Genomic DNA, 16,059 nt, shown 5'->3' with positions numbered 1-16,059 from the left:
GCTCCACCTACTGAAATAAATAAAGTGATAAAGCTTCAGACAATATAAATCAGTTGAAACAATAAAATCTGAAAGAGAGAAAGTCCCAGGTGGATTGTGAGGATAAAGACCCCAAACCTGCAGTGAGCATTCTGAGGAGTGAGGCTCAAATGATGAATGTTTGCTTGTTTCCAACTTTTCAGACACAGCAGACTGAGGAGGCTAAGGGATGTTCAAATATAAACAAAAATGCTTAATATATTTCTTAGACAAACACTAAATAATTTTCTAATGTTTTTATTTTATAATTTCATATTATAGACATTTCCTTACAAAAAAGGAAGTATTTTATGGAATTCCCAAGGCTCTACTTTATTATATCAGAAATACTTGAGGAAAAAAAACCTAACAGAAAATGTACAAAAGCAGAGAAAAATGAGGGCACATGTGGAAAAGCAATTGCTAAAACTCTGACACAGAAAGCATTTTTTTTTCCAAGTTTTGATAGCAAAGGTTTAGAAATTAAGTTCACCAGTCACTAGTCTTTGAAGCGCCAGAACTTCATCTAGCCCAAGCCAGACTTTGTGATCTTCACCCTTACAAAGCTCTCAACTAAAGGAAATAAGCAATTTGTTTGGGTAAGATCTATAAAATACAATACATAAAATCTGCAATTTTTGCAGATACCATCTAGAGAAACGATGATATCTGCAGTCTGCTTCTCTTTGAAAAAGAAAAAAAAGAGGCTGGTTTTCCTTTGGAATAGTCTAGTTTATATTCATACATCTGTTTCACAAGAAAATTAGTTACATAAAATGCAATAAAGTGTTTTATTACACATGAAGCAGAATGGTATTTAAATAGCATAGGTATCTACAATCACAATTTTAAATGCTAAAGGAGATGCAAGCTACTGCATCTCTAAAGTAACGGATTGCAGCAGTCTTTGTTCAACATCGCAGGAAGGGTTACATTCCTTGAATCTCTTAATATTACTTGTCTCAAGCTTTTACCTTTGGTTTTAATTTTACTATAAAATATAATATAAAGAGCATGCATATTTTCTAAAAGCAGACACAAGTGCATGCCATATTACAGAATGAAAATTTATGTCAAACTTTACCACTGCATTTTCAAAGCCATAAATGTTTAGGCAATTTATATGATCTGAGGAGCCAGAGCAACGCACATTTCTACAAAACTAAAACCTACCAGAATATTCTATCTCTGAAAAAAAAGTACAATCGCAAATTTCCTAGACTACAAAATATTAAATGCTTTACATTTGAACATGGGGGCTTAAAACACCTAACAAAAATACCCATTTTGGTAATTGACTAGGTTAAAAAAAGTAGTTAAAATGTAATAATTTAATTAAATTAGTAATTAATTTAATAATATTAAAGAATTTTAGTATTATTCTGCCCACTTCTGATAGAACAAAAAAGACACTTAAAAAGACAGTGAAGGTTTTACTTACTATATGACATGAAAAGTAAAAGACTAAAAAGTTTTAATCTGATGCAGATTTTTTATATAAATACAAATGGCGTAAGAGGAGTTGTCAAGGGAAGTGAAGGTTTAGGGATAATCAACATGTTACACCATTTTCAACTGTTTATGATGTAGATGGCCACTCGGACCAGGAAACAGAATGACCTTTTTTATTTGCCAAAAGTGCTGCACTGCTGTTTATGTTTTTGTCTTTTCCTCTTGTAACACCTTCTGACCTCCCAACAGGCTTATAAACAACTTCTGTGTAATCTGTAACCGATCCCACTTTACTAATTTGTCTCCCATCATAATCCAAAACTAAAGACTTGCATACGAGAGCTGAGAGGAAAACAATTATTTCATTCCATTAATATTTTCAAGCTTTCAAGCTTTCCTGTTCTGCACCAGGACAAAAGCTAAGTCCTTTTAAAAACACTGAGGAAAAACAGCAAAAGACTGCTGACACAAGGAAAAATGGCAGAGGCAAACCCATGAAAAGTCAATGGCTTCATGTTTACAGCAGTTACCTGAACCGATTAACCTCCTGGTCTTAACCAGGCAGAATAGTTGAGTCTGGATGACCCTAACGTATTAGCTCAACCGTTACCACAACTATTACCAACATGCCCCAAATCTTAAAATAGTGGCTGAAGCAGTGGCTATGCTCTTCCCCATTTCCACCACCGCTGAGCTGAATTTTCATCCCAGAACCAACACTTATTCTAAGCCAAGGCCTTTTTAACCAAAACTGTCTTGCAGAAAGTGATTTGGGCGTTTGAATTTACCAACAAAAATGGTTTTGCATAACTTTCCTAAAAAGTGATCATCCAGAAAAACTAGCTAGTCATTTCAAAAGGAGCCCATGCCATGGACCTTACATCTAAAATACACAAATTGTTTCCAACCCCAAGCATTAAAGAGCTTATTTGTAGAGCATATGTGTAGCTTCTCCGATACAGTAAGAAATCAGATGAGGAGGGGTTTTTTTGGTGAATTTTAGAAGTCTCATCATCTGTCTTTTTCACTGGTAACTGGTATTAGGTTAAATTACATTATAAACCACACACGTAGTTATTTTTTCCAGAACAAGGAAACTAAGACCGCAATTCTTATCTAGTCACATCTCTAGGAGCTAGAGATAGCAGAATACAAAATCATTGAGCATCATGACTCAAAAGTGTTCAGACAACAGCCAAAAGTGGTGCAAAGGAAAACTGCACAGATGTGGCAAGCGCACTTGCTTTGGTGTAAAAACTGTAGTGGATCTTCATCCTGATAACTCAGCCAGAGCCTTACCATTCAGAAGGTAGGTCTGAAAACACTTATACCCCAAATATCCTAACGTACAAGAAAAAAGAAGAAAAACTACTTGCTCTGAAATTCAGCTTCCTAGACAGTGAAGACATCAAATCGATGGCTCACAGCTTACGTGCTTATAATCACTGGAAAAGGGACAACTTCTGGTTACAGGTACCTTACAGCATTTTCAAAAATACAGCGCTGATCTTCAGCTGAAGGTGAAAAATATAAACAGCTGACCTTAACTCTCACAGTGCTACAGCTGCTAGAACTGTGAGTACTGAAGCAGTTCACAAGATAAATCAAATATTCCCCTGCCAATTTGCTGTAATTTGAGAGGCTAATCTCTTTATTCTTTTTGGCATCTGTTTGAAGACTCCTGCTGCCTGCCTAATCTTGGTATCTATTTTTACTAGTTTTATGAAATGTTACATTTCTTCCTTTTGAATATAAAACCTAGGCTAGGCTGAAAGGTCAGAAGAGTTCTGTTCTAGTAATGAGTGTTAGAGAAAGCCTCATATGCATATCATTTTACTGGATAATGAAGATATTTTTAAAAAAGAAGTTATAGTCCAAATAAATGCTTCCTCTCCCCTCATCTTTCATATATATCATGAAGAAATTGTTCCCTCTGCAGACTGACATAGCAATTTATTGTGTTTATTTTAAACTAAGCAAATCCTTTCCTTAATCTTCATTTTACTGAATAGCCTATCTCCATCCTTAAAATTACTTATGAATATACATAATTCACTTAAGTATTTTTAGTAAAAGAAATAAAAATAGATCAACTTTTATTTCATTAATTTTCTTTCTGTAATCTTTACTGCCATTTTTCTTCATTGACTTTATTTTTCCCAAATTAAAAATCAAGTGTGCATGTAGATTTGAAGTTCCTAGTTTTACAGTAAGTATTTTCATCTTGTTTAGTCAGATAATTGATTTCTAGGGAAATGATCTGGAAAGCAAAGGAATGATTTCATGAGCACAGCTGCATGTGTGAGGGCTTGAAAGGTAGGGTTCTGCATTGCCAGTCAAGCCTGAAAGCAAAACATTTCACTGTATGATGCTTACTTAATAGGTGGTAAAAAGAATTTTCACTTTTTAGTTCAAGGGAGCAAGTGTGCCACCACGAAGTACAACAGTTAGAAGCCATACACTGAAAGCTCAAACAACAATAATCTTTTCACCTGTTAAAACAGTTACTATGACACTAGAAGGAGATGGTGTAGCCAGTACATTCCCTTTGCCTGTGCCACACTCTCCACCCAAGAAAGAAGAGGATTTCCCTTTCCAAGGCCAAAAACTGGCATCCTTTAGAAGCACTTACAGATGACTGACATAAAATTTTTTGTTGTGGAAAAGTTATAATCCCAAATTTACATAAAATTTATAAAATCGTTACTGGTAAGAAAAATCTACATGAGATTTTTATGGATTTCTCCAATTTCTTATTATGTGTTTCAGTTCCTACTAAATTGCTTCTCCCTTTGGGAACAAATTTGCAGTACCCCAGCATTTATCCCAAAGAGTCTATAGTGTCTATAAAAGCTTATGATGTCTTACCATTCACATACAAAATGGATACTGGCTATAACAGGAATATTTTACGTAAGATTCACAGTCATTCACTGTTTGAGAATATTTTAATCTCATTAGAACTAAATAGAGTGCTATTTTAAGGCAACTTCAAAGTAACAATTCCAGCTGAAGTGAAATTTAGATGATAGACCTCAAGGAACTTGTATGTAACATTCAAAAACATCAATTAACGTCAACAATAGCAATATGAGACTGGACCAGTGGCCCATGTAAATTAATACCCAGCCTCTTTAAGTAGTGAAAAACTACATGTTTTGGAGAAGGGTGAAACAGTTCTATTCTCAGTCTGTCTGCTTATACTGTCCTTTCAGTGGGGTGAAGCTTCAGAGTCAACAACTTTCTCTACAACCAATGATACTTGACCATTGTTAAATCAGCATTTTAACTCGCAGAGATGCTTAATAAAAGTATCTGCATCTGCTTTAGCCTATCCCTAGTATCCCTCTTCATAGCTTCCTGTGGAAATTAATTTTCACTTATGCATTACACATCACATGAGTTAGCTTACTAAAACAGATTGATCATCTTTTACAATACCTTATCTTCAGTCTTTTATTTATAAAAATAAAAAAAAATATTTTTACTAAATTTAATTTCTATACTATTACCATATCTTTACCAGTCATTAAATACAGAGGTTAGTAAAAACAAACAAAAAACAGGCTTTGAGGTGCAAGGAATTGCGTATAGCAGTACAAATTAAAGTTGCTGTTTTCAGTTAAATTCCGTTCACATGACATACTTTAACAAGTAATCCCTAATCCAACTCTTTTTCTTCTTTCTTTTATCTTTCCTAAAAATCTCCAATTGAATGTCTTACAATTCTCTGATGTTGAACAAAGACTCTAGATACAACCTTAAAATACAGTATCTGCACTGGATTTCCAATGTGTTACAGTCTATTGAAACACTGATGTGTTTAATACTTGCAGGTCTAAGGGCTTGCCTTCCCTTCAAAAGTCTGATGCCTTTGAACAATATATATGGCACTGCTTGCATTGTAAATACCCTGCTTGATTTAGAGAAATATGTGTGTGTGTGTCTGTAACATAGGTACAATACACATACAGAGAAATACATGCATATCCTAAAAGAGCCAACTATATTGAAAACTTAGTAAGGAGCACACTTTACTTCCTAAAATGACACAAAACACTGCCACAGGACAGAAGGAAACTCTGGCTTCTCTGAAGTCATACTTTTTCAAGTAATTTCGAGGATGTCTAACAGTTCAAAGAACTCAAATCTGCTAACTGCTAACACTGATAAGACAATCTCCCATAGAAGAGGATGAAAGAGACATACAGCTTCAGTGTCATTCAGTCATGATTTGGGGCATTTATAGGCACATTGTGAGAAGCAGCAGTAATAAGTTAGGTAAGAAGGAAGACCACTAAGAGATTTTTTAAACAAAGAAGGAAACATCCAAATTCATAATGAAACGCTTAGGTCTAGGTGGTGCTTTGGTTTTGTGTGTGGTTTTTGTTTTTTTGGTTTTTTTAATTAATCTGTACAGATGAAATATCCTATCAAAGTGTAAGAAGCCAAATTTTGGCTCCACTACTGTAAATGGGAAGATGCAACTTCACTTAATTGATGAAAGATCTAGAATACAGATTAGCAGTTAATGTAGTTTAATACTCAAACTGTAACTTCACAAAGATGTGAAATAGTTCTGAAGAAGACTCAGAACTTCAGTATCTTGGCCGAAAGTGGTAAAAAAACCCGCAAACTTCCAAATGAGAGCGCCTAGAGCATTAACTGTGAATTCTCCAAACAGGAATATTTGTACAAGAAATTTAAGATTTTTCTTAAAGTTAGTATCAGTACTAACATGCAATTTAAGTAGATACTGATTTCAGTTTGACTTTCATTATACTGTTTTACACCAGCTTAGCTCCACTGACTTTACACATGTACATTTTAAGTTCTGCTAGTTTCAGAAAAGCAGAATTAGATGCAAGTTTTAAATCCTTTCTCAAGAAAAATGGTCCTAAATAGTCACATATTCACAAGATTTTCTTGTTATTTTATCCCCTATGTCTCCCAAACATCACTCCAAAATTGCCTCTAAATTTTCAAAAGATTTTTTTTCCATCAGCATCTCCCCAGTATATTGGCACCCCCAGTAATACCTTTTATCTCTGACACTGCAGTGAACATACACTAGAATTCTATTTAACTCAGTCACTTTCTGTTTTAATCTAGAAGGAGTTTGGCTGAACAAGTCACCTATAAACTTGAATTTTATTGTGCCAGGATGCATTTATTGGATATTCTAAAACTGAGTTCAGTGAACTGCCTATTACATGTCAATCCTTTCAAATGTTTAGCAATAACTTGGTAAAGTCAAAGATGATTTATGAATATTTGGAAACATCTATAGTCGTTACTTTTTTGTTCTAGAATGTAAGATATTCATTGCAGTCTGTATATACAACAACATGGCTTCAAGATTTAACTTTCAGAGAATAATAATTCTACACCTAGATTTAATTTTGGGGACAGACCATCTGCAAAGGTATTGGACAATGCCAGTGGAAATAAAAACATATTTCAGATTGCTCACTGCCTGAATTTAACTCTGACAAACCATGGGAAATTTGAATGGATCTCTCACAAAAAAGCTGGAGAAATGAAAATGTCTTTCAGAAGAAGTATTTCATCAGGAAACTCACAAAAATATCAGTGCAAGAGCGAAGTATAGAATCAGAAGCTACATTCATTTTTTTTTCTTCCTTTAACACCAGCTATCAGCTATTTTTAAGGTGTCATTTGTATTCTGTTAAGCGTGATACATACTGAGGAATCACATTTGTTTGTGGACAACCACAACTGATTTGTATGAAAGCTATGGAAAACAACATTTTTAGGTTAATACACATTTTGCACTTGTACACTTTAAAACATACAACTGTATAGAATTATGCAAAGTACATGCTTTGTATTTTTGTTTTCCCATGACTGCATGCCCTTACGCTGTTACATGCTTACTCTGGTAGGCCTACTGTGACATGGAGACTGGTGGAGGAGGTTGGACCATTATTCAGAGACGTGAAGATGGCAGTGTGGACTTTCACCGGACATGGAAAGAGTACAAGATGGTAAACAATGTTTTCTGAAGCCTTAATATTAGTTATTATCTGAAATCTGATATAATAAAGTTATATTAATAGCATCCTTAGAATGTAAGCAGGTTTTAGAAGTTGTCTTTGTCCTTAGATGTTCATTTAGGAAATATCAGAGTAGTGTAAGTTGTTTGCCTAAGCAGACTTGCAAGTGTGATGTTTGTTTTTAAAGAGAAACCTCACTTTTCTTCAATCAACCGTTCCATGATATGTCCACATTTTTTGAGTTATTTATATTTGTTTCTAGTGGCAACAGTAGAAACTGCTCCAAATCTACTAAGTAATATTGATTCACTATTTCAGATTCCTGAGTTTGTCTTTGCTGAAATCAACTTTTTGAAATATTACAGATCTATAACCCTCACAGACACAGTAAAATTCTTAGTTGACAGATTGAAAACTATTAAACTTAAAAACTGATAAAGTGATCATTTCAAACACAAAGAAAAAACAAAACAAAGCTATTTAAATATACAACTTGAATTACAGGGATTTGGTGATCCTGCTGGGGAGTACTGGCTGGGAAATGAGTTTGTTTCTCAACTGACTAATCAGAAGCGTTACGTTCTTAAAATACACCTGAAAGACTGGGAAGGAAATGAGGCGTATTCATTGTATGAACACTTCTCTCTAGCAAGTGAAGAACAAAAATACAGGTAAGCAGAAAAATCAGATCTGGATAAAAAAAGATCTGATAATAATCATTCTAGACTGTGTAGATGCATGATCTTATTTCATACAAATATGTTTTTTCAATTCACTCAGAAAATTGTTTGCTCCATTTTTCACCTATTGCTTAAAACAGTCTTAATAATAAATTTTTTCCCAACGGAGACATTGTATATTTTAATAGTGCACACTGGGTGAGTGTAACACACAGGATGCACAAAGATGAAGAGATGGTATGGTATGGTATACGCTTGCCAATACAGCAGATGGCAATGCACAATATTCAGGGCAATAGGAACCTGTCTGCAGTTGCTATCAAATCCTGATTCCAGGCAATAAATACATTTCTGGAGGGTGGATGACTAAAATGAACAGTACTGCAAGAAGATTTTCTACTTAAGTCAGTGGCTAGTAGGAGCTGTTCTGTCATCATGAAGAGCACACTGAGGTAATGCTACCTTCTCCTTCCGTGACTCACTGGCTTGGATTCTCAAAGAATAACACTCCTACCTGTGAAAATGAAGCTAACAGCAAATGTCCCGTCTCATGCTCTACAAACTTGTCAATTTAAACACCAGACTTTAATGGACCTATTACTTATGCTGCCATCGTTCTGTAAAATGTAAAGCTTCACAATTTCTTCTTACATATTTGGTTAAAATAGGAAACAACATACATTTTAAATAAACACTTCATATATAAATAAATATTATCATAGCATTATACATTTTAAATAGTATCATAGTGTTACATGTTTTGAAACAGTATCAGCCACAGCTGAAATATATGGGCAGTTCATACTTCATTCTCCAGGCTTTCTGTAAATGCAGTAGATATTGTTTGACTGGTTATAGAAGAAACCAGAGACTCTACAGTATAACAGATGCTTTCCTACTGCATGGTCCAGGAAGTGTTTCTTTATAAAAATCTTACAGATTCAGGGAGCTTAGGTGACTGGACAGAAAAATTGCCTAAATTTAGATTAATTTCTCCAAGATTTCTAGCAACTATTTGTTGTAAACAAGGTCAGTCTGACACTCGAGAGAACTGATGCTGTTACTTCAACTCAAGTCTTATATGCAAAGCAATCCAAAACTATCAGAATCTCCCTCCCCCAAAGCGTTAGATATTAATGCCTTAGTAGTATACAGTTGTCTCAACTCCAAAGCAAATATTTTTTCATTTGGAAACAGTCAGAATCTACAGCAGAGATTTTTTTAAAGTAATGGTTTAAAATACTTATAAAGGCAACCTTTGCAAAATGGGTCATTACCCTTGTCCACTTACAATATTAAAAAATAATTACTGAAAACTAAGATGGTTGTCTGTAAATGGATACTTTATTTTAAAATGCAACCAAACATGGAATGCATCATAGAATGCAGTAGATTAAAGAATATATTTAACATTATGAAGAAGAAGAAAAACTAAGTATTCAGTTAAGAGCAACTTTCATTACATTAAAAACATTAATACATTCTGAATGCTGGAAAGGTTATGAGTTGGGTCATAAAACTGAAATTTCATAGATTCATAGAAAAATTGAGATCAAAATAGACTTCATTTGAGTCAAACTTCCTGACGTCAAAGCTATGAGGTCAGGCCATGTTGCTCAGGGCTTTATGCAGTTGGGTCTTGATAACCTCCAAAGGTGGAGACTGCACAACCTGTTCCACTGCTTGTCTGTCCTCATGGTGAAAAAAGCTTTCCTGATATCCAGTCAGAACCTCTCATTTCAATTTACATCCACTGCCTCGCATCTTCTGTTATACTAAGCCATACTTTTAAAAAATGAATAATAATAATGATAAATGAATAATACTCTGCTTACATTAGACTTCAAATTATATTTGAAAATCAAGCCTAGGTTCATACATTATACTTGGAACCTTTAATACAATTTATGTTAGAAATTGGCTTACAGAATTTTGAACTCACCTTAAGAAAAACCAGAATATTTAACTTTTTGAAAGAGATTTTTGAGAAAATCTGTAATGAGCTGATCTTTTGAAACCTAAATGAATAAAAATTAATTTATCCTTAATATTTTCAAATAGGGAATACAAAATGGGTTAAAATAATCTGTTAAACTACCAAAGACAACTTCTATTATAAGCAGAGAATTACATGCAAGATGAAGACTGGTCTGGGGACAAGTTAGTTCTCCTCAGAGTTAGATCATCTCCTTAAACAAACAGAATACCTCTGAGAAGGATGAGCTATTTGATACAGAAACGCAATCACCAAAGAGATACTGTTGGAGCAGAGGTTTCAAGTCCTTCCAATTCAGCATAACACGGTAATAGCTGTGTAATGGCCTCTCCAGTTCAGTGCCCTGTGTCTCTCTCCACTGAGACTGCATCTGCACCTGTGTAAGCAGATTGAAACAGTAGCAGCCTCACTGAAAGATTACCTTGCCAGGGAATTGAAGCAAACTGAAATACCTCTGTTTTGTTCAATATCTTTATCAATGATCTGGATGAGGGGATCGAGTGCACCCTCAGTAAGTTTGCAGACGACACCAAGTTGGGTGGGAGTGTTGATCTGCTCGAGGGTAGGAGGGCTCTGCAGAGGGACCTGGACAGGCTGGATCGATGGGCCCAGGCCAACTGTATGAGGTTCAACAAGGCCAAGTGCCGGGTCCTGCACTTCGGCCACAACAACCCCATGCAGCGCTACAGGCTTGGGGAAGAGTGGCTGGAAAGCTGCCTGTCGGAAAAGGACCTGGGGGTGCTGGTCGACAGCCGGCTGAACATGAGCCGGCAGTGTGCCCAGGCGGCCAAGAAGGCCAATGGCATCCTGGCCTGTATCAGAAATAGTGTGGCCAGCAGGAGTAGGGAAGTGATCGTGCCCCTGTACTCGGCCCTGGTGAGGCCGCACCTCGAATACTGTGTTCAGTTTTGGGCCCCTCACTACAAGAAGGACGTCGAGGTGCTGGAGCGTGTCCAGAGAAGGGCAACGAAGCTGGTGAGGGGTCTGGAGAACAAGTCTTACAAGGAGCGGCTGAGGGAACTGGGGTTGTTTAGCCTGGAGAAAGGAGGCTGAGGGGAGACCTCATCGCTCTCTACAACTACCTGAAAGGAGGTTGTAGCGAGGTGGGTGTTGGTCTCTTCTCCCAAGTAACTAGCGATAGGACAAGAGGAAATGGCCTCAAGTTGTGCCAGGGGAGGTTTAGATTGGATATTAGGAAAAATTTCTTCACCGAAATGGTTGTCCAAAGCATTGGAACAGGCTGCCCAGGGAAGTGGTTGAGTCCCCATCCCTGGAGGTATTTAAAAGGCGTGTAGATGTGGTGCTTAGGGTCATGGTTTAGTGGTGGATTTGGCAGTGTTAGGTTAACAGTTGGACTTGATGATCTTAAGGGTCTTTTCCAACCTAAATGATTCTATGATTTAACACTAATAAATCTATGAAGGATGTGAAAAGCAAAAGTAATTAAGAAAGCGGAAAGGGAAATATTGAGAAACTCCTAAAATACCAGTTATTAGTTGGTAATTAGTAGTCCAGGTAATGCTATTATCTCTCATAGATGCAAAGTTGTAATGCTACATTGCCATGTTGTGCTAACAGCAAAATAGGAATCAAAAAAGTTTTGGTTTAAACTTTTGAACTTGATTAAAAAAAAAAAAATTGCACACAATGTACTTACAGTATTAAGAAATGCATGATATATATGAAAAATTCCAGGAGTTATTATCTACCTCCTCTCATTTTCTTCTAATATGACATGAACAAAACAGTCATCTCTACAAATGTGGAGGCTGTTCATTAGAATATTGTGCTGACCATTTCCGCTCATATGCAAACATTATGCTGCAAAACAGCTTACAACAGTACATTGGCTAGAAGAGAACCGAACTATTTGAACAGGATATTTATTGCAAACTGTTCCATCATTATTTTGCAGATCAGCTACCATTAACTTCCACATAATAATTGTTTTTCCATTCCTCACTTCTACAGGATCTACCTTAAAGGACTCACTGGGACAGCAGGCAAAATAAGTAGTATAAGCCAACCAGGAAATGATTTTAGCACAAAGGATGCAGACAATGACAAATGTATTTGCAAATGTTCACAAATGCTAACAGGAGGTAGGAATGTTTTTTTGTTTCTCAGTCTTCCTATTTTTATTGGCACTGAAATTGTCTGTGAGATAAATAGTGATAATTTTGACAGTAAATTTTGACTATTGAAGAAGTCCAAAACTCACAGATAGAAACGCTAGTACGGTGACTCCAAATGAAATATTTTATCATTGGACAAAGGTTAAAGTAAAACAAGAAAAGTTAAAACTGGAGAAAAAAACCCCAGTCTCTCAAGTTGGGGTATAAGAAAGCCTGTAATTGTGGAACTAACCAGAGCGACAGCAGATTCTTCCAAGGATGGAGATAACATAGTCCCAGAGATCAAAACAAAAACTTGCTTTAGAGATTCAGTTGGTCGGTGAAATGGCTCCTGATTCTTTAGGCACAAACCTGTTCCCTAACAATCCAGAGAGAAGAAACCTCCAAAAGCTGCTGTATCCTGTACATGCCACAGAAGGGTACAAATACTTAATTCCATATTTCAATATAATTACGAAATGGCAATACATAAATTTAAGATACATCACATATATGAGATATCTACATTTTTCTAATGATTGTTCACTAGTTATTGGAGTTTTAGGTGGTATTTTTATCTTGAACCATACAAACCATTCTATAATTTGTCAGTCTAGAATTTCACATTCTGAAATGTAAACACATGCTTTGTAAATTTGACTTCTCTTCCTATAATTTCTTAAGCAATGGTTTGTTTCCCTATAGCACAAGTTGTAAGACAAAAGACAGCTTCAGTTTATCCAAAAGGATAATTGGATTACTGCCCTGCAAAACAGAACACACACATTATCGCCATCATAACAGAAGTATAAAAATATTATCTTATTAATAAAAATAAATTTTCCTTATGACCCACTAACAGGTCAGGACCACGAGGATACAAAATAAATTTGGGCTGTTTTTTTCTCCTTTTCCTTCTTACCAAGTTTCAGCACAGAGGTTTTGAACTAATCTGCACAGAGAACTGAAACAGATAACTGAATTAATCCTCTAAAAACAATTAAGAAAGGAGTTTAAATCTGTGAAGAACAGGAATTTACCAAAGAGTAGATAAAAACCAAAGAAGACTCAATATCATTATAGTTCAAGTCAAGTTCTACCGACTGTCAACAATAATGTTTGATATCGATAATAAATTAAGCTTGACTGAAGGCCTTCCCTTCTCAATTTTAAACTACTGTGTATTACATAAGCTTCAAGAATATATAGTGAATACGTAAATACATTTCTTTGCTGAGTTTGAGGGATGTATTTTATACCAGCACTTCCAAATCATAGGAATGAAAACCTGGTTTTAGATTTCTTTTTCATTTCAGGACAACAAAGTGTCCTTATATGCTATTATGAAAATTACCTAGGCTGACATTTTCATCTGCTGATGTTTTTCTTTGTTTTCTGTCTTACAGGATGGTGGTTTGATGCATGTGGTCCTTCTAACCTCAATGGAATGTATTATCCATTACGACAGAACAACAACAAGTTCAACGGTATCAAGTGGTACTACTGGAAAGGCTCAGGATACTCTCTCAAAGCCACGACTATGATGATTCGACCGGCAGATTTCTAAATGCTTTTGCATTATGTGAATTATGTATTGTATAGTCTTCAAAGACTTCATTTGCTGAGCATATAAACACACATCTGCAACTTGTCTCATTTTCAAGCCCAGAAATCATGCGCTAGTGTTCTGAAGGGATCAGTTCAGTAGAATTTCTGAATTGCAATAGCCTTGATCAGCTAAAGCTCATATTATTCAACCAGACACAAAGTTAAAGCATCAACCTGGTATAACAGTGATTTGGCCAAACAACCGAATAAAAAGAACATCCAAGAAACTGTCAGACAACTTAAGGACTCTGTTTTACTGATCATTTATGTTATGATGTGTTAGTAAATAACTGGAACTGTGAAAAATACCTAAAATAGTTTTAGGAATATGCATTTTGCCTCATCACTGAACTTTAAACATTACTCTAATATAAAACACTTAACTAGATCTAGAACTATTTATCTCTCTGTGTCATGTTTGACTTTTATGTACATAAAAAAAAATACTGTCCTGTAATTAGCTCAATATTGCAGTTAAAGAATACATTCTTTCCCCCCATAGTCTCCTAAAAAACTTCTTACACTTATTCAGGGATTTTTTCCAATAGCCTGTATTACTTTATTTAACAGAGGACAAATAGCATTTAATTACTTTGCATTTATTCTTGGGAAATACTGTGTACAAAGATCACAATTTCTTTCAGTTTGTACTTATTACAGTCACTATCTTTAAGTTACAAAAATCCCTGCAAATTACAATATAGTATGTGTTTGTTTATGTTTTTATGAAGATTGCACTTTTTTCCTTTCCTTGTCATTTACCTGTAAAATAACTGATCAGTATTTTATAAACCGAGACAACGGCATTGACACCAAATGTCCGGTTGTCTATGACAATCAGTTATCACCTGGTGCTGTAGTACATCTATACGTTTTGTAAAAATAACCTAACTAAAAAACATATGCATGTTCTTTGATACAATTAAATTTATGCTCATGAATTAAGATACAAATTACTACATTTTAAAAACAGGAAAAAAAATCTGAAAGTTATCTAAGGTCATACTGTTGGGTTTTTTTTCAGTAAGGTTAGGGCTTCTCCCTAGAAATTCTCTGTAGGTGGGCCCTCAATGTATGACGCAATGTGAATAAATTACTCTACTGGGTGATTTTTGCTTTTTTTTTTTTTTATTACTATATGTTTTAAAATTGTGTATTGTACACTATAGTTCAGATTGAGAAGATATTTCTTCATAAATCACACAAAATAATTTTGTGCAGATTTTTCCCCAAATTAACTTTAGTTTTAAATTCTCATGCTTAGTCTTTGCCTTAAAGTAATAATTTTGTAAATTTTTAATTTCAGCAGATGACTGAATTAGTTACAAGACAAGAACATATCTCATACCAAAACAAAACAAAACCCCCAGACACAACATCTCTGGAGGCTTACTTAACAAAAGGTATTGTATCTTAAAAATAGTAAATGATTTTGAGAAAGATGGAAGAAAACTCTTGTCGTGGTTTAACCTCAGCTAGCAACTGAGCACCACACAGCCGTTCGCTCACTCCCCGCCCCTGCCCCGGTGGGATGGGGGAGAGAATTGGATGAGTAGAAGTGAGAAAACTCATGGGCTGAGATGAGAACAGTTTAATAATTGAAATAAAATAAAGTAAAATAGTAACAATAATAACAACAACAATAACAACAACAACAACAACAATAATAATAATAATAGAAGAATATACAAAGCAAGTAATGCACGATGCAATTGCTCACGACCCGCCAACCGATGCCTAGGCCAACTCCCCCCAGTTTATATACTGAGCATGATGTCACATGGTGTGGAATATCCCTTTGGCCAGTTTGGGTCAGCTGTCCTGGCTGTGCCCCCTCCCAGCTTCTCGCTGGCAGGGCATGAGAAGCTGAAAAGCCCTTGACTAGTGTAAGCACTACTTAGCAACAACTAAAACATTGGTGTGTTATCAACATTGTTCTCATCCTAAATCCAAAACACAGCACTGTGCCAGCTACTAGGAAGAAAATTAACTCTATCCCAGACGAAATCAGGACAACTCTTCATTTCATACTGACAGTCATTAAAGCTGCCGTCAGAGTACCCCACCACTCACACCACCACCATTCCTCACTGAAAATGTGTCAGCATTACTAAAGGGTAGCAGAGACAAAAAATACTTTTAATATTACTTCATGATCTGATTTTAAATAAACC

General features: G+C 35.5%; 2 protein-coding genes across 5 annotated transcripts in view; one reads left to right on the top strand and one right to left on the bottom strand.

Annotated features, from left to right (window-relative positions):
* ANGPT2 (angiopoietin 2) overlaps nt 1–14,994 on the top strand; it is a 49,596-nt gene extending 34,602 nt beyond the window's left edge. For all 4 annotated transcript variants that reach the window (XM_076332910.1, XM_076332909.1, XM_076332908.1 and 1 more), the window contains 4 exons: nt 7,377–7,478; nt 7,992–8,158; nt 12,135–12,265; nt 13,684–14,994. In XM_076332910.1, coding sequence (XP_076189025.1) covers nt 7,377–7,478; nt 7,992–8,158; nt 12,135–12,265; nt 13,684–13,844 — 561 coding nt within the window. In that variant the 3' untranslated portion in view covers nt 13,845–14,994. The remainder of the gene's footprint in view (nt 1–7,376; nt 7,479–7,991; nt 8,159–12,134; nt 12,266–13,683) is intronic.
* MCPH1 (microcephalin 1) overlaps nt 1–16,059 on the bottom strand; it is a 142,447-nt gene that overhangs the window by 72,849 nt on the left and 53,539 nt on the right. The gene's annotated exons all lie outside the window — the stretch shown is intronic.

The sequence above is a fragment of the Aptenodytes patagonicus genome, chromosome 3 (assembly GCF_965638725.1).
Source record: "Aptenodytes patagonicus chromosome 3, bAptPat1.pri.cur, whole genome shotgun sequence".
Taxonomy (NCBI): domain Eukaryota; kingdom Metazoa; phylum Chordata; class Aves; order Sphenisciformes; family Spheniscidae; genus Aptenodytes; species Aptenodytes patagonicus.
The sequence above is the reverse complement of the archived record's forward strand: the minus strand, read 5'-3'. Positions and strand labels throughout refer to the sequence as shown.